The sequence below is a fragment of the Procambarus clarkii genome, chromosome 69, assembly GCF_040958095.1.
Source record: "Procambarus clarkii isolate CNS0578487 chromosome 69, FALCON_Pclarkii_2.0, whole genome shotgun sequence".
In the NCBI taxonomy this organism is placed as follows: domain Eukaryota; kingdom Metazoa; phylum Arthropoda; class Malacostraca; order Decapoda; family Cambaridae; genus Procambarus; species Procambarus clarkii.
The window spans coordinates 25,064,004-25,087,836 of record NC_091218.1 but is presented as its reverse complement, the minus strand read 5'-3'; the positions used below and the strand labels follow the sequence as shown (position 1 = coordinate 25,087,836).

General features: G+C 47.4%; 1 protein-coding gene across 7 annotated transcripts in view; it reads right to left on the bottom strand.

Moving 5' to 3' along the window:
• Window positions 1-9,035: 9,035 nt before the first annotated feature.
• The window catches only part of LOC123772277 (FIGNL1-interacting regulator of recombination and mitosis), a 43,771-nt gene continuing 28,973 nt past the window's right edge, over window positions 9,036-23,833 (bottom strand). For 6 of the 7 annotated variants that reach the window (XM_069311265.1, XM_069311267.1, XM_069311263.1 and 3 more), the window contains 3 exons: window positions 15,945-16,083; window positions 14,406-14,503; window positions 9,036-9,917 (listed from right to left, as the gene is read on the bottom strand). In XM_069311265.1, coding sequence (XP_069167366.1) covers window positions 9,447-9,917; window positions 14,406-14,503; window positions 15,945-16,083 — 708 coding nt within the window. In that variant the 3' untranslated portion in view covers window positions 9,036-9,446. Of the gene's footprint in view, window positions 9,918-14,405; window positions 14,504-14,666; window positions 14,825-15,944; window positions 16,084-23,833 lie in introns of those variants that run through there. The other variant, XM_069311269.1, reaches the window with a different exon arrangement.

Genomic DNA, 23,833 nt, shown 5'->3' with positions numbered 1-23,833 from the left:
CTGCGCCTATTTTCATTTTCAAATTACGAATTTTTATACCGAAAATATGCCAACTACTGAAAACAGCGATTGATCATATTTTGCCCAAACACCCCTGCAGTTTTCAAAATATCGTAAATGTCCGAAATTTGACCCCTGAGCGTGATTTTTGAGCCGAATTCTGACTCTCTGCATCTATTTTTATTTTCAAATTACTACATTTTATACCGAAAATATGCCAATTACTGAAAACGGCGATGGGTCATATTTTGCCCAAACCCCCCTGCAGTTTTCAAAATATCTGAAATGCCGGAAATTTGACTCCTGAGCGTGATTTTTGAGCCGAATTCTGACTCTCTGCACCTATTTTCATTTTCAAATTACGACTTTTTACACCGAAAATATGTCAATTACTGAAAACGGCAAAGGGTCATATTTTGCCCAAACCCCCCTGCAGTTTTCAAAATATCTGAAATGTCGGAAATTTGACTCCTGAGTGTGATTTTTTAGCCGAATTCTGACTCTCTGCACCTATTTTCATTTTCAAATTACGACTTTTTACACCGAAAATATGCCAATTACTGAAAACGGCGATGGGTCATATTTTGCCCAAACCCTCCTGCAGTTTTCAAAATATCTGAAATGTCGGAAATTTGACTCCTGAGTGAGATTTTTGAGCCAAATTCTGACTCTCTGCACCTATTTTCATTTTCACATTACTACTCTTTATACGGAAAATATGCCAATTACTGAAAACGGCGATGGGTCATATTTTGCCCAAACCCCCCTGCAGTTTTCAAAATATCTGAAATGCCGGAAATTTGACTCCTGAGCGTAATTTTTGAGCCGAATTCTGACACTCTGCACCTATTTTTATTTTCAAATTACGACTTTTTATACCAAAAATATCCACAGGTACATTATAGCATAATTTGAGGATTATTATCAACTGTGACACTAGCTCTCTTCATATGTCAGTTGCTTAATTTAGAAACTGTACTTATGGTTGATCTCGAGTCCAATGATGACGTGACGATGTGTATTGAGTTTTGTAACTAGCTGATCAAGATTCTTACTTGGCTAAATGAATTGAGGGGTTCAGTCCCCGAGCCCATTATGTGCCTCTAACAGTTTCCAACCGCCCACAGGATGGGTATGGGGTGCATAATAAATGAACTAAACAAACTTGTGCTGTACCCAGTTTTTGCTATTGGAGGCTAATAGATCAGCCTTACATTTCATGTTTTCTCCCGATTCCATGTATGGCTAGCCGTCCTGTGACGTAGGGATGTTTGATGAACTTGTAGCTAGCTCATCCAGAAAATCGTGAAGTAAGTAATTATCAAAAGAAGGCACCAAACCGGGAAGGCTATGTAGCACCATCAAATACGCAAAATAATCAGAGGGCGCTAAATATCACCAAGGATGCCAATACGAGAACAAAAACGCATAAGGCGAACGATATCAAAAGTATCCGAGTCACCAAGAATTCTATCGAGGGACAGGTGACCGTGAGGGGCGGTCGGAAAGCAAGACACACGCTCGTCCTGGAAGTCAGGACATTCAAGGACATGCACGACCGTAAGAGGGACAATGCAACTAGGACAATAAGGAGCAGGGTGGCGCTCCATCAAGTGACCATGGGTTAAGCGAGTATGGCCAATACGCAACCTCGCCAGAGCTGTTTCCCACCGCCGGTTACGGTGGAAGGAGGACGGCCACGAGGAAACACAACATTTAAGAGTACGTAGCTTGTTACCAGTAACAGACAACCAAGAAGCCTGCCAACGGGTAAGTACTGAGGAATGGATAACCGGGTAAAAGTCGGAATACGGAATGCCTTTACGAGAGATGGGACAAGAGCGGACAGCTTCCTTAGCGGCAGCATCCGCACGCTCATTTAAAGACACACCAATATAGCTGGGAACCCAACAAAACTCAACCGACTTAAATTTACTGTGAACGAGAAACAGCTAATGCTGGATCTCGACAACTACTGGATGAACCGGATTAAAGGACCCGAGAGCCATGAGGGCACTACGAGAGTCAACAACAACCACAAAGGAAGACTGAAAACGAGAAAGCAGGAGACGAAGAGCATAGAGAATAGCATAAAGTTCCGCTGTAAAGATGCTAGTCTCCGGAGGCAAGCGACACATATAAGTGCGATCAGGAAAAACAACAGAGTAGCCAACACCGTCCGCTGACTTAGACCCATCGGTGAAGACAGAAACGGAGCGGGAGTGAGAAGAAAAATTCTCGAGGAAAAGGCGTTTTAGAACCGTAGGAGGGGTAAAAGCTTTAGTGATACGGGTCAAGGATGTACAAAACCTCGGAAGAGGGACCCTCCACGGGGGCAAAGAAGGAACAACACGAGGAGAAACATCAGAAATACGAACGGAAAGAGAATCCTGTAGGCGAGATAACCGGACAGAAAGAGGGAGGTGGTGAAGAGGAACAGGAACCGCAGGAGGGGTAAAAGTTAAAGCACGACAGAGGCGAGAGGAAGGATGTTGCAAGGACCGCGCAAGATAGCGAAGACAGTAGCGATCACGGCGGTCCTGGAGAGACAGGAAGCCAGTGTCAACATACAAGCTAAGGATGGGAGTCGAACGAAAGGCACCAGAACTGAGGCGCAACCCAGTATGGTGCAAAGCATCAAGACGGCGAAGAGTAGAAGGAGAAGCAGACGAGTAAGCAGGGCAACCATAATCGAGCTTAGACAGGACGAGAGAGGAATGTAAAGCAAGGAGAGTGCGCCTATCTGCCCCCCAAGAAGTATGGGACAAGACCCGAAGGAGGGTAAGGGCCTTAGAGCACTCAACACGGAGGTAAGAGATATGGGGAGACCGAGACAAACGAGTGTCAAGGAATAACCCCAAAAGCTTCGCGGAATCTTTGTATTCAAGGGGATGACCATAAAGTGACAAAGAGGGACGAGGAACAACCCGTTTCCGCGTAAAAGTCATGGCACAAGTCTTAGAAGTAGAGAACTTGAAGCCATGACCTGTGGCCCAAGACGACACGGCATCAATTGCAAGTTGAAGCCGGCGTTGAAGGAGAGGCGAATCATCACCCTGACAACAAAGGGTAAGATCATCGACATAGAGAGCGGAGAAGACACCAGAAGGAAGAGAGGAAAGAAGACCATTGAGGGCAACCAGAAAAAGAGTAGTGCTCAGAACACTACCCTGGGGCACACCTTCGTATTGCTGAAAAGAGGGAGAGAGAGCGGTACCAAGGCGCACCCGAAAGGAACGACGAGAGAGGAAGCTGCGGAGAAAGAGAGGGAGATGACCACGAAGGCCAAAAGAATGAAGTTGAGATAGGATATGATAACGCCAAGTGGTGTCGTAAGCCTTTTCTAGGTCAAAAAGGACGGCAACAACGGAGGTCTTCGCAGCAAAAGCAGTACGAATATAGACCTCCAAGTTCACCAGGACATCTGTCGTGCTGCGGCACTTGCGGAAACCAAATTGAGAAGGGGAGAGGAGGTGATGGTGTTCCAGGAACCACATCAGACGAACGTTAACCATACGTTCAAAGAGTTTGCAGACACAACTTGTGAGAGCAATAGGGCGAAAGTCCTTAGGGGAAGTACCCAGAGACCCCGGTTTGCGAACAGGGAGGACAACGGCATCGAGCCAGTCCTCAGGGACTGACGACGACTCCCAGATCCGATTATACAGACTCAGTAAATACTGAGACGTGCTCAGAGGGAGATGGCGAAGCATCTCATAATGAATACCATCGGAGCCCGCCGCCGTAGAACCGCAGAGGGCCAGGGCAGAACGAAGTTCAGAGAGAGAGAAGGGATCATTATAGGGAAGCTGAAGATGGGTGCAGAAATCTAAAGGACGAGACTCAAGGACAGGTTTACGAAGAAGGAAAGATTGGGGAAGATGAAGACCAGAGCTAACAGAAGAAAAGTGGGAACCCAGTTCGGAAGCGACCTGCAATGGGTCCGCCACAAGAATATCATGGAGGTGAAGGACCGGTGAAACATCGGGAACGAACTTACCCGCTATCTTGCGGATACGCTTCCAGATCTGGGCCAGAGGGGTTTCGGACATAATTGTTGAGACATAAGATGCCCAACATTCACGTTTAGCCGTACGGATGGCCCTACGGGCCACCGCACTCGCTTTCCGAAAGAAAAGAAAAGAAACGGTCGTCTGCCTACGGCGGTGCCTCTTCCAGGCTGCACGCTTACAGTGGACAGCCCGAGCACAGTCGGCATTCCACCAGGGAACGCACTTCCGTGGACCCCGAGAGGAAGAGCGAGGAATAGAGCGGAGGGCAGCGTTGAAGACAGTGTCATGAAAAAGGAGGAGAGCGCGAGAGAGAGGCAGAAGGGAGAGGTCAGAGAGAGCAGCACTGAGGGTAAATAGGGTCCAGTCTGCCTTAGCAAACTGCCACCTAGGGAAAGAGAGGGAAGGGCGAAAGGAGAAAAAGGAAACAAGGATGGGGAAATGATCACTTCCATGGAGGTCATCAAGAACCTGCCACGTGAAATCTAAGTAAAGAGAAGAAGAGCAGAGAGAAAGATCAAGACAAGAAAGGGTGCGAGTCCGAGAGTCCAAATGAGTGGGCTCACCAGAATTCAGAAGAGACAGGGAAGAAGAGAGGAGAAACGGCTCAAGGAGGCGACCCCGGGTATTCGTCAGAACGTCACCCCAAAGAGAATGACGACAATTGAAGTCACCCAGCAGGAGCACAGGCTCCGGCACGGAGTCTACGAGGTGTTTCAAATCAGGAAGAGAGAGCGGGACACTCGGGAGGAGATAAATGAAACAAACTGTGTACCATTTCCCTACAAAGATACGAGCAGCAGAACAATGGAGAGGCGAAGGAAAAAGTAAAGGAACAAAGGGAACATCAGCCCGAATCAAGAGAGCAGAAGAATTAGAAGCCCCAGCAATGGCTGGGGGGGGGGGGGGGGGAGAGAAAGGAATAGCCACGAAAACGACCAGGACGAGCACCAAGCATTGGCTCCTGGAGACAGACACAAAGGGGCAAAAACCGCGAAATCAGAAGTTGGAGTTCGAGGAAATTGGCGTAATAACCTCGAACGTTCCATTGAAGAATGGACAACGACGAGAAGAGAAAGGACAAAAACAGAGAACAAGGAAGAAACAAAGGCGAAAGAGCAACAGAGCACGTTAAAAGAATATCAGGGTCGGGATCAGGGTCAGCAAAGTCAGGGTTAGGGGGCATGGGTAAACTGAGCAAAGACGGAGGGAAGGAAACGGGAGAACAGATCAGAGGTGGGCGGGCAGGGTCCGGAGGAGGAGGAGGAGGAGGAAGAGGAGGAGGAAGAGGAGGAGACAACAGAGAGGAGCAGTCAAGGACAGCAGCAGGAAGAGGGGAAGTAGAAAGAGGGGAGCGCACCCCAGCAAGAGCAGCAACCGAAAGGGAAGCAGGGGCCAAAGAAACCTCCATAGCAGGAACAGGGGGCGCAAGCACTGAAACGGGAGGGGAAGGAGCAACAGAGCCAGAAGGAGGAGCTGAGGAAGAAAGCGAAGCCTTCTTACCCGCCAGGGAAGAGGAAGGAGAGGAGCCAGGCTTACGCTTCTGACTTAAAGAGACCGGTGTCCCAGCAACTACGTACCGGGCAACGGATTCCAGTGTCTCAACAGGAGAAGCCGAACGAGAGCACACACGACGGCCGTTAGGAGAGCGATGGACATCCGCCCGTACCGACAGGCGGAGGGGAGAGCCGATAGATGGAGGAAGAGGATGGGAAGGAGGATCGGAGGGGGACGAGGAAGAAGACACAGAAGACAGGACAGACCGGGTAGAAGGAAGGGAAACCCCAGACAGAGGACCAGGAGGAGGATCCTTCGGGAGAGAACCCAAAGGAACAGAGGAGGGGGCAGTGGGCGCATCAGGGTCCAAGGCCCGGAAACAGTTGTGAGTCTGAGGAAGGCGGGAAGGACGAGGAGAGGAAGAGCGCAACACGCGAGCATAAGAGATATTAGCATAAGGCGGGAGCCGGCGAACCTGGCGCCTCGCCTCAGGAAAAGATAAACGCTCCCGGTGCTTCAAGTTGAGGACGGCTGCCTCAAGCTTGTAATGGACACACGCACGGGAGAAGGTAGGATGGGCCTCACCGCAGTTGAGGCAACGAGCCTGGGGAGAAGTGCACTCTGACTTAAGAGTGACCTTCGCCACCACACAAAGGACAGAGAGAGACAGTCCCGGAGCAGCGGAGGGCACCATGCCCAAACCTCCAGCACTTGTTGCAGAGCTGAGGAGAAGGAATGTACTCCTGGACAGAGCACCTGGCACCAGCAAGAATGACAGAGGGTGGAAGGGTCCTACCATCAAAGGTAATCTTCACAACCCGGAGGGGTTGACGGCGACTACCACGAGGGGGACGAGTAAACGTGTCCACCTGGAGAATAGAATGGCCCTGGGCAGCGAGGATATGTTGAATATCGTCGTGGCAGTCGCGCAGGTCCCGAACACCGGTCGCAACATGGGGCGGGAGCAAAATAGTTCCAACACCGGCATTCAACTGAGCGTTCTTCGAGACCCGAACGGGGGTCTCGCCAAGGCAGGATAAGGCAGCCAAGCGGGAAGCAGCATCCTGAGAAGGAGCAGCAACGATACGTGTACCGAGACGAGTGGGGTTGAAAGTAACGGAGGCATCCACGGAATCAATGAGATGTCGATGGAGGGAGAAATCGTCAGGAGGCGCAGAATCAAGAGGGAGGAGATCAAAATATTTGGCCCACGAAGCGGGACCAAACAAGGCTTGATAGGTAGCAGAACTGGAAGGAATCGAGTGAGGGCGGCCGCGACGAGGACGGCGGTGAGAACCCCCAGAGAGAGGGGTTAAAAGGTGCAGTAGTTACAACTAGAGAAGGAGCCGCGCCAGGGGACGAGGTAGTCACCACTGGGGGCTTGGGGCTCGACCCAACCACAGAGGAGGGAGGGGAGCCAGGGGAAGGAGGCAGAGAGGCCAAAGGAGGAGCAAGGTCGAGGCCCAAAGCAGCGGAGGCTACAGAGCCCGCTCTTCCAATACGGACCGACTCGGGGGCTTGGTCGCCCACCCCACGAGCCTGAGAAGGTAAACCAGAAGAAGCCGAAACAGGGGTTATCATCTTGACGAAAAGAAGAATTCATTCACGAATGTGCCCCCACACCCACCATGGAGCCACAATTAGAGGCAGGACACCCAACAAGAAGCCATCGCCGATCTTGTCGGGGCCTCCTAGGGGTGCGTTGTGAGTATACGCCCCACAAACGCCACCTTAAGAAACCGACAGTCCGTCGAGATCGGGTTCAGTGACGAAAGGGGGATTGACAATAAAAGGTTCCCCTCGCTCTCGACGTCGGGTACTACAGTTCTACGGGTGCAAGAGTATGCCTCCTCAAGCACCCGGGCGTCAAAATAGAAGTCCAAGGGAAGAACCAGAACGAGCAAAAGGTCGGCAGGAAACGGCAAGCAGATAGAAGAGGGGGGAGAAAAACGAAACAGAAGGAAAAGGAAAAGGTGCCCAGCAGAATTGGAGAGGACGGCAGCAGGAGCACAAGGCTAGAAAAGGACAGAGGACTGTCCCAAGGAGCATCACACTCCGGCAGCCGCCCACTAAGCCCCCACACGGCGACAACGAGCTGAGCGGGGAGGGGGATGTAGCAGGCAAGTTCAACACTTCATGGGAGCTGAGTGAATATCCGTCCGGCGACGCTTGCACCGATGTGGCTGCAGTGTATGTAATTTGAAAAATTTATATAAACAAATGTGTGGAACATCCCTACGCTCAAAAATATGTTTCTCATATTTTGGCCACATTATATTTTTAGAATAAAACTGCGTGTAAAATATTAAATAGTAGAATACAAATATAACTACAGTATCTACATTTTTATGCACCGTTACAAACCACTAAGTGTTTCTGGTGAAATAATCTTATAACTAGTCATCAGAGTTCAGCCCAGTCCAACATTGCTTACGATTATATCATATTTTCTTTGTATTGTAAATGTTTTTTACCATGGTTTTTCCTGTGTAATGATACATCAGGCTGGTAATATTATTTGTATCACAAAACATGTAGAATATTGGTATATAATTCAGATATACAGTATTCGTGTCCTGTACTAATATGAGTTCAAATATATTTTTTGAACAATAAAACAACAGCAGTTTTTGCTATATGCATACTATATGCAATCATCACATATCAACATTTTTATCTGCCGATGAAATAAAAAGCTTGGAGCCCATGATGTGCACAGACGACACCAGGTAGACTTCATGTGATGATACAAAATGGTTCTAATATACAATGAACATCATTAAGAGTAGCCACAGAACTGCTATTATCACATTCCTGCCACTAAATGCTGAATATGAAAACATTTCCACAAGGTTATATTATATTGTAAAGGAGCAAGAGGTCATTTCATATGCGTAGATACCCGAAACAATTGGCAAACCCTCTCTCTCTCTCCTCTCATGCTGTGAATATCATAACTAGCATTGTGTTCACTGATTCCTGAACACTGTACTGTACATAGTTTTTATAGATGATCCTGATTGTAATGACACTATCACTGCAAAATAATTGCATTTACTGATACTTATTTTATTCTTCATTAAGTGGTGCCATGGGCCAGACCTGCACAACTGTGCTGTGAGCTCCAGTTGCATACGTCAGCTTGCAGCTGGAGTCAGCCTGGTTGTTCTCCCATTACTAATGCTTTCAAAGCCAGGGAGGATCTAAATTTTTGTTATTGATTTTCAGACGGTACCTGTTTACTAAAGCCCTGAGGAACAGAATGTAAGCCCATGTACCCATGGAAGTTTCAAATTGTGATATACAGTACTAACGTGATAAGTTGGTTGGCGCACACCCTTTCCCCATAATATCATGGTGTGCATAGTACAGTGGTTAACCTTCCTTTACTACACTGCCCTCTTGTTTCTCTGGCTGATGCCTTCCTCCCTAATGAAAGTGTGAAATTGGGAAATGATAATGGCAAAACTGTAAAGTAATTTCAATACATTACATCCTCCAATATAATGAATGACATTTAATTAAAACTTTTGGTCTTAGGATTTCCAGTTTAATATTTTTATTTTGAGTTACAATATATTTTGGCATTTCTGTCCTGCAATGTACAAAGGATTGTGGGTATCTTCTGGAAGTTTCCAAACATTCTTGCATCCCATTGTAGAAAACTGTTTTGAGCTACACAGAATTTGAGATTATTTATTTTTGAAAATTACATGCCTGCAAGATTGATTAGTGATGAAATAGCTTCTTCTACTGTATAATTCATAAGTTGCAATCTGTTGTAGTGTAGATGTAGTAAACAGAGCATACAACATACATACATACATACATACATTCATACATACATATATATATATATATATATATAACTCTTATTTGTATTGTAACATTTCTGGTATTCCTAACACTGATAAAATACACTAATCTTAAATGAAATGGTTAATTTTCATTAGTTTTCACATCCCAAGTGCATATCATTTCCTGTAAAATAGATTTAATTGTATCTCTCTCTCTCTCTTCTATATACAAATTATTTCTTACTTTTTTTAATATATTATGAGAGTTATGTAAGGAAGTGATCAACATTTTTAAGTCAGGTTCTTCTTCTTTTTCTGGAGTAAAATCTTCATCTCGTAGTCTTTTGGATGGCTTCTGATCCTGGTTAAGTAGATCTTGGGGATTATGTTCATTGACATGTACTCGCAAAGTTTCTATAGATGAACTGCCTCCGATGGGCTTAAAATCCATTTGAATGTTTGATATATCCTGAGATATACAAGAAATATTCTGCTGCTTGAGTAGTAATAACTTTGTTTGATCTTCTGGTAACACAAACAGCTCCTGTTTCAAATAGCTGGCAACTTTTTTTTTCAATTCTTTTTTACATCTGTGAAGGCACATTGGCAAAACCTGAAAATATTGGGCAATCTCTAATAATTGTATATAAATTAACTTAAACAGTGCATGTCAACAATAGAAAAATAAATTCATTCATCAGAATTCACAAGGTTTTTTCAAGCCTTTTTTTGGCCTCACAAATAACTTAACAGATTGCTTCTACTATCTGCTCATTTCACACAGAGATCACAAATCACAGAGATCACCTGTGTCTGGGATGCTCCCGGACGCAGGTTCGAATCCTCGTCACGGCCCTTGTGGATTTGTTTATCTGCTCATTTGCTTGTCTGGCTATCATCTCCCCCCCCCAAACATGTGGCAGAATCTTGAGCACCTGATTATTCCAAGTCCCCCAGACTTTCCCCCCCAACATGTGGCAGCACCTTAAGCACTTTAAGGTTCCAAGTCCCCAGACTTTCCCCCCCAACATGTGGCAGCACCCTAAGCACTTTAAGGTTCCAAGTCACACACTTTCCTACATAATCCCTAACTAAAGGAAATCAAAGCTACACTTCTATTGTGGATGAAATATTTTCTGGCAATAAATGGAGGGCAGTACAGTAATCAGAGTCAATGTATCAGACTGGAAAAATATCACTATTGGAGTACCACAGGGTTTAGTTCTAGCAGCAGTAATGTTCATTGTCTATATAAAAGGTTTATCAGAAGGAATACAGATTATATAAACATGATGCTATGATGTTAAATTATTAGGGAAGATAACAAACTTACACAAATGTAATGCCCTTCAAAAAGACCTAGACAAAATTAGTATGGAGTAACACTTGGCAAATGGAATTTAATGTGAATAAATGCCACATTATTAGATGTGGACAGGGAAAAATAGGCCACACAACCTGCAAATTATGTGAAAAAGCTTGAAAGAATAATGATAAAGAAAGAAATTTAGGGGTGGTTTTGGAAAAAACCCATCACCTGAGGATCACATGAAAAACATTGTGTGAGGAGCATATGCTACACTTTCCAACTTTAGAATCACTTTTAAATACAGGGATGGCAAAATATTTAAGAAATTGTTTACGACCTTTGTAAGACCAAAGTGGGAATATGCAGCAGTTGTATGGTGCCTATACCTTAACCACTGTACTGCATAGCTATAAAATATGACAAGCCTCTGGTGCGCAGAACAAATAAATTATTCCCAAAAATAGTTTTTCTTATTGTTAAAATGCCTTATTTTATCATGGGAACTAAAAATCCAGCATTGAATGTAATGAAACTCCATTTTCTGGGTGAGATCCGGAGGCTCCCTGGAGCTATTGGGCTAATGTGTGATATATTAGACCGGTGCATTAGTCTATAGAGTTCAGCCTACCAGAGACCACGAGCCAGAACCTGCCCCCCCCACCCTCAGAGAGGTTCAGGGAGCAATGGCCCTGGAAAACCCCCCTGTGGTTGGGTTTTTTTCCTTATCTGCCATCAACCAGGGTTAGGCACCCAGAAAGGTATGCATAACAAAACCCCACATGGTAAGAAATGTACAACAAAAAAACAAAAAGAGAAGCAGAACTCCCTCCAATCCCAAGGAAACAAGCAAACATCACACTCCACTTCTGCACTGCTTGTCCGGGCAGCCCGGACAAGCTGTCCGGGCTGGGGGGCCTCGTAGCCTGGTGGATAGCACGCAGGACTCGTAATTCTGTGGCGCGGGTTCGATTCCCGCACAAGGCAGAAACAAATGGGCAATGTTTCTTTCACCCTGAATGCCCCTGTTACCTAGCAGTAAATAGGTACCTGGGAGTTAGTCAGCTGTCACGGGCTGCTTCCTGGGGGTGGAGGCCTGGTCGAGGACCGGGCCGCAGGGACACTAAAGAACCGAAATCATCTCAAGAAGCCCTCCCCTCCCTGAGAGGGGGAGGGGGGAGCCCCGGACCTCCCCACGCCGGCTACCCAGAACTCAAGTTTGGGAGCTAAGCATCAAACAACGCAAAAAACTGCTGACCAGAGAGAGGGAGGGTTGCCAGGGAACCTCCGGGGCTCACCCAGAAAATGGCATTTCATTATATTCAATGCTGGTTTTCTGTAGGGAGCCCCTTCGACTTCCTGGAGCTACATAACCAGAGATATGGAAAAGAGGGACTTACCCGGGAGACGCCCACCACACACTCCTCAACGTGAAGTCGAGACAACTGACTGCAAAGGGGTCCCAAGGCCCCCAGTTCAACTTCTCCCCAACCCCGGGAACCCCCAAGTCGGGACTCAGAGCAGAGCAGTACTTCATACCTTCTACCCCTGAAGAAAAGGCAGAGTCCAGGGGAAAAGCTGAAAAGAAGGGGACCTGCTGGTGGAACACAGAAGCCTTGGTAGGAGGAACCGGCTTGAATGCCTCTGTCCCCAATCCAAATGGGGCAGCCTGAGTCTGCCCCATTCCCTGCCCGAGTCTCATTACATACTAAACCCTGCCCCAACTCCAAAACCCTAAGATGTTTGGGAGCCAGAATCAGGGGAGGGAAAGGTGCAGGGTGAACAACAGGGGAAGGACCAGGGAGCGTGGACTGAACCAAAGTCGAAGCGTCTAACATCCTCAGGTCCCTATAATCAAAGCGGGGCATCCGGGTGGGAAACCAACCTAGCACGTTGCAGCAACCTAAACCTAACATGCAACGTGGGTGCTGCCTGTACCCTAACAGTATTGTCATCACAATAGAACTGGAGAACAAGTAGAGAACATGACTCGCAAAACTCCGGGTCAAAGGTGTCGTTGATCCAACAGGCAGCATGACGGAGGCATAAAAGTCGACTGTCGCCCTGAGACAAGGGCATACAGCAACCTTCAAACCCACACGAGGCAGGCTAAAACTCGGAAGACGCAGGCATAGGACCACCGAGTCCTGACAGGGTTTTCCAGGGGCCCATAAGCTGACTGCTATGGGAAGCCAAGGCAAGGTGTTGCTAACCGGTTAAGGCACAAACCTAACAAGGGGGAGATCAAAACACTAAAACCCTTAAGACATGTACAATCACAGGGACCTAGCACAGGGCCACCAAAATCAAGGCCACAGAAGAAGTCCTGACCTGGACCACATTAGTGAATGAACTGGAGTGCTGGGTAACCGAAGCGGGGTGTTCCAGGGCTCCCCCCTCCGCCTCTCAGGGAGGGAAGAGCTGCACGGACGAGCGGCACAGCAGTGGAGTGTGACGTTACTACCTCTGATACTGCCAGCGACGATACTACCTCCTACCCAATCCATCCTCCGAATTGACAGTACGTTTTAATACTAAGTGTAAGAAGTACACTTCCTGACTGTCATACTTAGTACTTAATTGCACTTATGGGGCTGTTACATTTACCTCCCCATTTATTCTCCTCATTTTCTGTTATGACACTCAGAATTTTAGGATGAAATTTTAAAGTTCAGTTGGCTATACACAAGTTTTAAATATCAGGAATTTCTTTCAGTTTTCAGGACATTACATTAGGAGTATTGCATGTCAGGATGCAAAAAAAAAAAAAACTTGCCTTGATGACAATGGTACCCGGCCTAAAAAAAACTGGTTTATTCTTAGGGAGGAAGGAGGGACTGAGGTAAAGGCAAACAAGTCACCCCTAACAAACACCATGAAGCCTTTGTGATGCAATGATGCATAAGACTCATTGAACCTGTCACATAGCAAGAGCAAGGTGCAAGTCTTAAGAGTAAGATCATCAAAATACAATGACCGGAACCTCTCTGACAAAGTCTAGTAACCTATCTAATGACCAGGCAGGCTTAGGAGAAGCACAAAAGAAGCACATGGTTAAAAATCCAACAATGAATATAATGAAACACTACTTTCTGGTGGGTCTTTCAGTAACTCAGCGAGCTACTCACCTGGAATCATCCAAACCATAGGTGTCATACCAGGCTCTACCCAACACCAGGATCAGAATCTAGCCCCTTCAATAGAAGCACAGGAAAGTCTGAGGATACAAGATTACCAAAGAGCGCACTAAAACAAGCAACTGGCTAAAGTGATCATGTCCTTATGGAAATGTCTTTTTGCAATGCATTATAAACTAGAAGAGAATAAGGAAGTTGAAGCAGTTGAAAAACTTGATTTCAGGCGAGGACACTTATGGGGAACATAGAAAGTTCTTTAAGGAATCTGATTGGAAAGACTTGCTATTGGGCAAGGAAGTACATGAGATGTATGTTAAGTTTTGTGAAATATATGAGCAAGTGTGATCTAGTATCCTCTGCTTTCTGTGTGTCTGTGAAGCAGGCCAGGTTTTGGTCCCTGGTAAGATTTAAAGGATTGGCAAGGGGATGGTGTGATGTGGTATGAAACTATTCAGGTAGTTAGCAACAGGGAGCCACAGTGGAGCCCTCCCAGAAAAGATGGTAAAAGTGTGGAAACTCTTAGGATCCACATGTATCACTCCCTGACTCCAGCCAAGGCATTAGTTATTACATAAATCACCTGTTATGGGGAGCATTCAGGCTTTCAAATTATAATGTACATCAAAATACGATAAGCATGTTACCCATCAAAACTTACTTCTTCATGAAGTGTGTGCTGGCCAAAGACAACAAATGCATCCAGGGCACACTGATGGACCAAAGGATTAGAGCTCTTCAACACCCCTGCCATTACATCTGGAAATAAAACATGTCATGAAAGCTATTCTGAGGAATTTTCATTAAGTACCATGTAACCTGTTGCAGTTATATTTTTAATTTTCTTATCTATTTTTTAAAATAAGCTGTTTTAGACACCCAACCCACACACCTGAAACTTTAGTTAGTGATGATGTTTTGATCTGTCGACTTGATCTGTCAGGTTGTATAAAACCAACTTGTTTTACCTCATTCTGGTAGGACCTAAGTGGCTTCCTGAAGCTATCTTGCCGAGGTGGCTTCCTCCTATTGAGTTGCATCAGCCATAGGATTACTGTATGGCCAGACCAAAACCAGAATCTGGACCCCCTCAAAGAAGCACAGGGAGATAATTATTACAATCACCCTCACAGAGAACAAATCCAAACAGTAAGTGAATCAATACGAACAACTGTACAAGTTCACATAAAACGAACTACTGAAATGGCTAAATACTCAAAGGCTTCTATTCCAACAATTAGTCACTCCAGTTCCTGTAAGGGAAGGGAATCAAGAATCCTATCAAGACTATATGAATCAAGAATCAAGTGCCTATCAGAAGAGGCATTTCGTTAAATTCAATGCTCAATTACTGGAGCAGCCTCTGGTGGCTCCCTGAAGCTAACAACAGAGAATATGGAAAACAAGGGATTTACCAGGGAGGAGGATAATCAAAATACTCATGAAGATGAGAAGCCAGAATGAAAAACCAGACCCAGGACTCTAGCAGAACCCCAAAACCCCCAAACCTGAAAATTAGCCAATGACAAGAGAGTGAGCATAGTGAGTCTCCCCCCAACTGGGGGTGGAGTGGATATCACTCTGCAAACTTGTGCAAATGTTGCATTATTAGAATACTTGTAAATATGTATACACAAGCACAAATGAGCTTAATTTTATATGTTCAAGAATTATTTAGGTACTGTATATGGTACCTCTTGGTCGTTAATGTCTGGTGTTCACATTATCCCACTCATGTGGCATCACAGTCACAGCTAGATTCCTCTTTTAATACTTGCTCACAAGTATCAGGCATTTTGCAACTTTTTCCCAACTGATAATTAGTCTTATCTATTACTTCAGTCACTAAGCTAGCTGCTGGCTGTTGTGCTGTTTGGTATTATATTTTATTCAGTGTATTTTATTTTATTCAATGTATTTTAAATCAATAGTTGATAAGTTTTGACTGTGGCACTGGTTCAGAAACACACACACAGTACCAAAATTTAAAAAAAGGGATGTCTCTATGCCACATATACCAGTACACACCACTATTGTTATTAGATCAGCGCTCTAGCACAGCTTGGTAACTTCAGAGATATGTCGGACACTTTTCACTGGAAAATGAAACCTATGTATGTAGAAAATCTGAGTGCTATACTGCCTGCCTATTGCCTACGCTTACCATCATATCCTAATGGAAAAAATAAAAGTACATTACCTGCAATAAGATGGAGAATACTGTTTAAGTGAGTAGAATCAGTGAGATGACACTGACCAAGGGCAGCCACTAAGTCACAAACAACAACACCCACCACTGCTGACTCCTTGGTACAGCTTTCATTCAACAATGACAGCACCTGAAACATGAACACTCACAAATCAATGATAAGCATCATACAGAAGGTAATAATAGTAAAAAGAATCCGAGCTCCATTTAGATTGAAGTAATCTATATTTTCCTATATTTGCAAATATGCTGCATGTCTGCAACAAATCATGAGTAAAACAAAAACCAGCATTGAATGTAAGTAAGTAATTATCAAAAGAAGGCACCAAACCGGGAAGGCTATGTAGCACCATCAAATACGCAAAATAATCAGAGGGCGCTAAATATCACCAAGGATGCCAATACGAGAACAAAAACGCATAAGGCGAACGATATCAAAAGTATCCGAGTCACCAAGAATTCTATCGAGGGACAGGTGACCGCAAGGGGCGGTCGGAAAGCAAGACACACGCTCGTCCTGGAAGTCAGGACATTCAAGAAGGACATGCACGACCGTAAGAGGGACAATGCAACTAGGACAATAAGGAGCAGGGCGGCGCTCCATCAAGTGACCATGGGTTAAGCGAGTATGGCCAATACGCAACCTCGCCAGAGCCATTTCCCACCGCCGGTTACGGTGGAAGGAGGACTGCCACGAGGAAACACAACATTTAAGAGTACGTAGCTTGTTACCAGTAACAGACAACCAAGAAGCCTGCCAACGGGTAAGGACTGAGGAATGGATAACCGGGTAAAAGTCGGAATACGGAATGCCTTTACGAGAGATGGGACAAGAGCGGACAGCTTCCTTGGCGGCAGCATCCGCACGTTCATTTAAAGACACACCAATATGGCTGGGAACCCAACAAAACTCAACCGACTTAAATTTACTGTGAACGAGAAACAGCCAATGCTGGATCTCGACAACTGCTGGATGAACCGGGTTAAAGGACCCGAGAGCCATGAGGGCACTACGAGAGTCAACAACAACTACAAAGGAAGACTGACAACGAGAAAGCAGGAGACGAAGAGCAGAGAGAATAGCATAAAGTTCCGCTGTAAAGATGCTAGTCTCCGGAGGCAAGCGACACATATATGTGTGATCAGGAAAAACAACAGAGTAGCCAACACCGTCCGCTGACTTAGACCCATCGGTGAAGACAGAAACGGAGCGGGAGTGAGAAGAAAAGTGCTCGAGGAAAAGGCGTTTTAGAACCGTAGGAGGGGTAAAAGCTTTAGTGATACAGGTCAAGGATGTACAAAACCGCGGAAGAGGGACCCTCCACGGGGGCAAAGAAGGAACAACACGAGGAGCAACATCAGAAATACGAACGGAAAGAGAATCCTGCAGGCGAGATAACCGGACAGAAAAAGGGAGGTGGCGAAGAGGAACAGGAACCGCAGGAGGGGTAAAAGTTAAAGCACGACAGAGGCGAGAGGAAGGATGTTGCAAGGACCGTGCAAGATAGCGAAGACAGTAGCGATCACGGCGGTCCTGGAGAGACAGGAAGCCAGTGTCAACATACAAGCTAAGGATGGGAGTCGAACGAAAGGCACCAGAACTGAGGCGCAACCCAGTATGGTGCAAAGCATCAAGACGGCGAAGAGTAGAAGGAGAAGCAGACGAGTAAGCAGGGCAACCATAATCGAGCTTAGACAGGACGAGAGAGGAATGTAAAGCAAGGAGAGTGCGCCTATCTGCCCCCCAAGAAGTATGGGACAAGACCCAAAGGAGGGTAAGGGCCTTAGAGCACTCAACACGGAGATAAGAGATATGGGGAGACCAAGACAAACGAGTGTCAAGGAATAACCCCAAAAGCTTCGCGGAATCTTTGTATTCAAGGGGATGACCATAAAGTGACAAAGAGGGACGAGGAACAACCCGTTTCCGCGTAAAAGTCATGGCACAAGTCTTAGAAGTAGAGAACTTGAAGCCATGACCTGTGGCCCAAGACGACACGGCATCAATTGCAAGTTGAAGCCGGCGTTGAAGGAGAGGCGAATCATCACCCTGACAACAAAGGGTAAGATCATCGACATAGAGAGCGGAGAAGACACCAGAAGGAAGAGAGGAAAGAAGACCATTGAGGGCAACCAGAAAAAGAGTAGTGCTCAGAACACTACCCTGGGGCACACCTTCGTATTGCTGAAAAGAGGGAGAGAGAGCGGTACCAAGGCGCACCTGAAAGGAACAACGAGAGAGGAAGCTGCGGAGAAAGAGAGGGAGATGACCACGAAGGCCAAAAGAATGAAGTTGAGATAGGATATGATAACGCCAAGTGGTGTCGTAAGCCTTTTCCAGGTCAAAAAGGACGGCAACAACGGAGGTCTTCGCAGCAAAAGCAGTACGAATATAGACATCCAAGTTCACAAGGACATCTGTCGTGCTGCGGCACTTGCGGAAACCAAATTGAGAAGGGGAGAGGAGGTGATGGTGTTCCAGGAACCACATCAGACGAACGTTAACCATACGTTCAAAGAGTTTGCAGACACAACTTGTGAGAGCAATAGGGCGAAAGTCCTTAGGGGAAGTACCCAGAGACCCCGGTTTGCGAACAGGGAGGACAACGGCATCGAGCCAGCCCTCAGGGACTGACGACGACTCCCAGATCCGATTATACAGACTCAGTAAATACTGAGACGTGCTCGGAGGGAGATGGCGAAGCATCTCATAATGAATACCATCGGAGCCCGCCGCCGTAGAACCGCAGAGGGCCAGGGCAGAACGAAGTTCAGAGAGAGAGAAGGGATCATTATAGGGAAGCTGAAGATGAGTGCAGAAATCTAAAGGACGAGACTCGAGGACAGGTTTACGAAGAAGGAAAGATTGGGGAAGATGAAGACCAGAGCTAACAGAAGAAAAGTGGGAACCCAGTTCGGAAGCGACCTGCAACGGGTCCGCCACAAGAGTATCATGGAGGTGAAGGACCGGTGAAACATCGGGAACGAACTTACCCGCTATCTTGCGGATACGCTTCCAGATCTGGGCCAGAGGGGTTTCGGACATAATTGTTGAGACATAAGACGCCCAACATTCACGTTTAGCCGTATGGATGGCCCTACGGGCCACCGCACTCGCTTTCCGAAAGAAAAGAATAGAATCGGTCGTCTGCCTACGGCGGTGCCTCTTCCAGGCTGCACGCTTACAGCAGACAGCCCGAGCACAGTCGGCATTCCACCAGGGAACGCACTTCTGTGGACCCCGGGAGGAAGAGCGAGGGATAGAGCGGAGGGCAGCGTTGAAGACAGTGTCATGAAAAAGGAGGAGAGCGCGAGAGAGAGGCAGAAGGGAGAGGTCAGAGAGAGCAGCACTGAGGGTAAATAGGGTCCAGTCTGCCTTAGCAAACTGCCACCTAGGGAAAGAGAGGGAAGGGCGAAAAGAGAAAAAGGAAACAAGGATGGGGAAATGATCACTTCCATGGAGGTCATCAAGAACCTGCCACGTGAAATCTAAGTAAAGAGAAGAAGAGCAGAGAGAAAGATCAAGACAAGAAAGGGTGCGAGTCCGAGAGTCCAAATGAGTGGGCTCACCAGAATTCAGAAGAGACAGGGAAGAGAGGAGAAACGGCTCAAGGAGGCGACCCCGGGTATTCGTCAGAACGTCACCCCAAAAAGAATGACGACAATTGAAGTCACCCAGCAGGAGCACAGGCTCCGGCAAGGAGTCTAGGAGGTGTCTCAAATCAGGAAGAGAGAGCGGGACACTCGGGGGGAGCTAAATGGAACAAACTGTGTACCATTTCCCCACAAAGATACGAGCAGCAGAACAATGGAGAGCGAAGGAAAAAGCAAAGGAACAAAGGGAACATCAGCACGAATCAAGAGAGCAGAAGAATTAGAAGCCCCAGCAATGGCTGGGGGGGGGGGGAGAGAAAGGAATAGCCACGAAAACGACCAGGACGAGCACCAAGCATTGGCTCCTGGAGACAGACACAAAGGGGCGAAAACCGCGAAATCAGAAGTTGGAGTTCGAGGAAATTGGCGTAATAACCTCGAACGTTCCATTGAAGAATGGACAACGACGAGAAGAGAAAGGACAAAAACAGAGAACAAGGAAGAAACAAAGGCGAAAGAGCAACAGAGCACGTTAAAGAATATCAGGGTCGGGATCAGGGTCAGCAAAGTCAGGGTTAGGGGGCATGGGTAAACTGAGCAAAGACGGAGGGAAGGAAACGGGAGAACAGATCAGAGGAGGGCAGGCGGGGTCCGGAGGAGGAGGAGGAGGAGGAAGAGGAGGAGACAACGGAGAGGAGCAGTCAAGGACAGCAGCAGGAAGAGGGGGAGTAGAAAGAGGGGAGCGCACCCCAGCAAGAGCAGCAACCGAAAGGGAAGCAGGGGCCAAAGAAACCTCCATAGCAGGAACAGGGGGCACAAGCACTGAAACGGGAGGGGAAGGAGCAACAGAGCCAGAAGTAGGAGCTGAGGAAGAAAGCGAAGCCTTCTTACCCGCCAGGGAAGAGGAAGGAGAGGAGCCAGGCTTATGCTTCTGACTTAAAGAGACCGGTGTCCCAGCAACTACGTACCGGGCAACGGATTCCAGTGTCTCAACAGGAGAAGCCGAACGAGAGCACACACGACGGCCGTTAGGAGAGCGATGGACATCCGCCCGCACCGACAGGCGGTGGGGAGAGCCGATAGATGGAGGAAGAGGATGGGAAGGAGGATCGGAGGGGGACGAGGAAGAAGACACAGGAGACACGACAGACCGGGTAGAAGGAAGGGGAACCCCAGACAGAGGACCAGGAGGAGGATCCTTCGGGAGAGAACCCAAAGGAACAAAGGAGGGGGCAGTGGGCGCATCAGGGTCCAAGGCCCGGAAACGGTTGTGAGTCTGAGGAAGGCGGGAAGGACGAGGAGAGGAAGAGCGCAACACGTGAGCATAAGAGATATTAGCATAAGGCGGGAGCCGGCGAACCTGGCGTCTCGCCTCAGGAAAAGATAAACGCTCCCGATGCTTCAAGTTGAGGACGGCTGCCTCAAGCTTGTAATGGACACACACGCACGGGAGAAGGTAGGATGGGCCTCACCGCAGTTGAGGCAACGAGCCTGGGGAGAAGTGCACTCCGACTTACAGTGACCTTCGCCACCACACAAAGGACAGAGAGAGACAGTCCCGGAGCAGCGGAGGGCACCATGCCCAAACCTCCAGCACTTGTTGCAGAGCCGAGGAGAAGGAATGTACTCCTGGACAGAGCACCTGGCACCAGCAAGAATGACAGAGGGTGGAAGGGTCCTACCATCAAAGGTAATCTTCACAACCCGGAGGGGTTGACGACGACTACCATGAGGGGGACGAGTAAACGTGTCCACCTGGAGAATAGAATGGCCCTGGGCAGCAAGGATATGTTGAATATCGTCGTGGCAGTCGCGCAGGTCCCGAACACCGGTCGCAACATGGGGCGGGAGCAAAATAGTGCCAACACTGGCATTCAACTGAGCGTTCTTCGAGACCCGAACGGGGGTCTCGCCAAGGCAGGATAAGGCAGCCAAGCGGGAAGCAGCATCCTGAGAAGGAGCAGCAATGATACGTGTACCGAGACGAGTGGGGTTGAAAGTAATGGAGGCATCCACGGAATCAACGAGATGTCGATGGAGGGAGAAATCGTCAGGAGGCGCAGAATCAAGAGGGAGGAGATCAAAATATTTGGCCCACGAAGCGGGACCAAACAAGGCTTGATAGGTAGCAGAACTGGAAGGAATCGAGAGAGGGCGGCCGTGACGAGGACGGCGGTGAGAACCCCCAGAGAGAGAGGGGTTAAAAGGCGCAGTAGTTACAACTAGAGAAGGAGCCGCGCCAGGGGACGAGGTAGTCACCACTGGGGGCTTGGGGCTCGACCCAACCACAGAGGAGGGAGGGGAGCCAGGGGAAGGAGTCAGAGAGGCCAAAGGAGGAGCAAGGTCGGGGCCCAATGCAGCGGAGGCTACAGAGCCCGGTCTTCCAATACGGACCGACCCGGGGGCTTGGTCGCCCCCCCCACGAGCCTGAGAAGGTAAGCCAGAAGCAGCCGAAACAGGGTTTATCATCATGACGAAAAGAAGAATTCATTCACGAATGTGCCCCCACACCCACCACGGAGCCACAATTAGAGGCAGGACACCCAACAAGAAGCTATCACCGATCTTGCCGGGGCCTCCCAGGGGTGCGTCGTGAGTATACGCCCCACAAACGCCACCTTAAGAAACCGACAGTCCGTCGAGATCGGGTTCAGTGACGAAATGGGGATTGACAATAAAAGGGTCCCCTCGCTCTCGACGTCGGGTACTGCAGTTCTACGGGTGCAAGAGTATGCCTCCTCAAGCACCCGGGCGTCAAAATAGAAGAAGTCCAAGGGAAGAACCAGAACGAGCAAAAGGTCGGCAGGAAACGGCAAGCAGATAGGAGAAGAGGGGGGAGAAAAACGAAACAGAAGGAAAAGGAAAAGATGCCCAGCAGAATTGGAGAGGACGGCAGCAGGAGCACAAGGCTAGAAAAGGACAGAGGACTGTCCCAAGGAGCATCACACTCCGGCAGCCGCCCACTAAGCCCCCACACGGCGACAACGAGCTGAGCGGGGAGGGGGAGCATTAAATGTAGTGAAATTTCCATTTTTGGGTAAACCCTAGTGGTTCTGTGAAGCTATGTTGCCAAGATAGCTTTCCATTACTAAGTTACTTCAGTCACACATATTTGCAATTGTTTATACCACAACCACCAATTCTTCATTGGTGGTTGTTCCAATTCAATTGTTCCACATCCAATTCAATGTGGAAACGATTCTTGTTTCCACACACAATCAATCAAAAAAATAATTTAAGAAGAGAAACTTCAGCTTATATTGTCATTTGTCCTCTTGTAAAATACTATAGATCATGAAATTTGCAGTTCTTGAAGATTTATGTAACCTAATCTCCAGTTATCCAATTTTCTGTTCAGATATGGCAAAGTTTTACCAGAAAATTACCAAAATTTGACTTGAACTCTGTGCACGTCTGCATTATCCGGCCATATCTCTGGTTATCTGGATTTCTGTTCAGATATGGTGAAGTTTGGCAGAAAATTATCCAAATCTGATTTTGTCAGTATAATCGAAATATTTAGTCTAGCAGGCTTCGGATAACTGAGCTCAAACAGTATTAGTGAAAATGGCGACCAAAGTCTCGAACTTATAAACATCGTGGGTCATAGGGCAGACTGCAGGCTGTCTAGCTTTAATGACACTGTGGCTGACCAGGGACAAACATGCCTGAGAACAGTGTATGCAAAAGCAGAACTGGAAGTGTGCAGATAGCAGCAAATTGCTACTACCAGACACCACAGATGATACACACCAGATGGACAAACCAAGCATCAGTCACCAAGAGACCACTCTGGAAGCACACTGTTTCACTACTCCCTAGAAAGGGAGATGGCTATAGATATCTGGAGCATACCTGGAGTGTTTTGGGAGTTCTTCTAGATGCACTTAGACAAGTTCTTGTAAGAAGTACCGGATCAACAGGGTTGTAGTGGATATGTGGGCCTGCGGGGTGCTCCAAGCAACAGCCAGTTGAACCAAGTTATCACAAGGTGAGCTACTTCTCAGGCTGGGCTCGGGGAGTAGAAGAACTCCCGAAACCCTCTCCAGGTACCTATAACCGCCAACTCAGTCTCCGTGGTGTAGTGGAAAGACACTCGCCTGGCGTTCCGCGAGCGCTATGTCATGGGTTCGTATCCTGGCCGGGGAGGATTTACTGGGCGCAATTCCTTAACTGTAGCCTCTGTTTAACGCAACAGTAAAATGTGTACTTGGATGAAAAAACGATTCTTCGCGGCAGGGGATCGTATTCCAGGGACCTGCCCGAAACGCTACGCGTACTAGTGG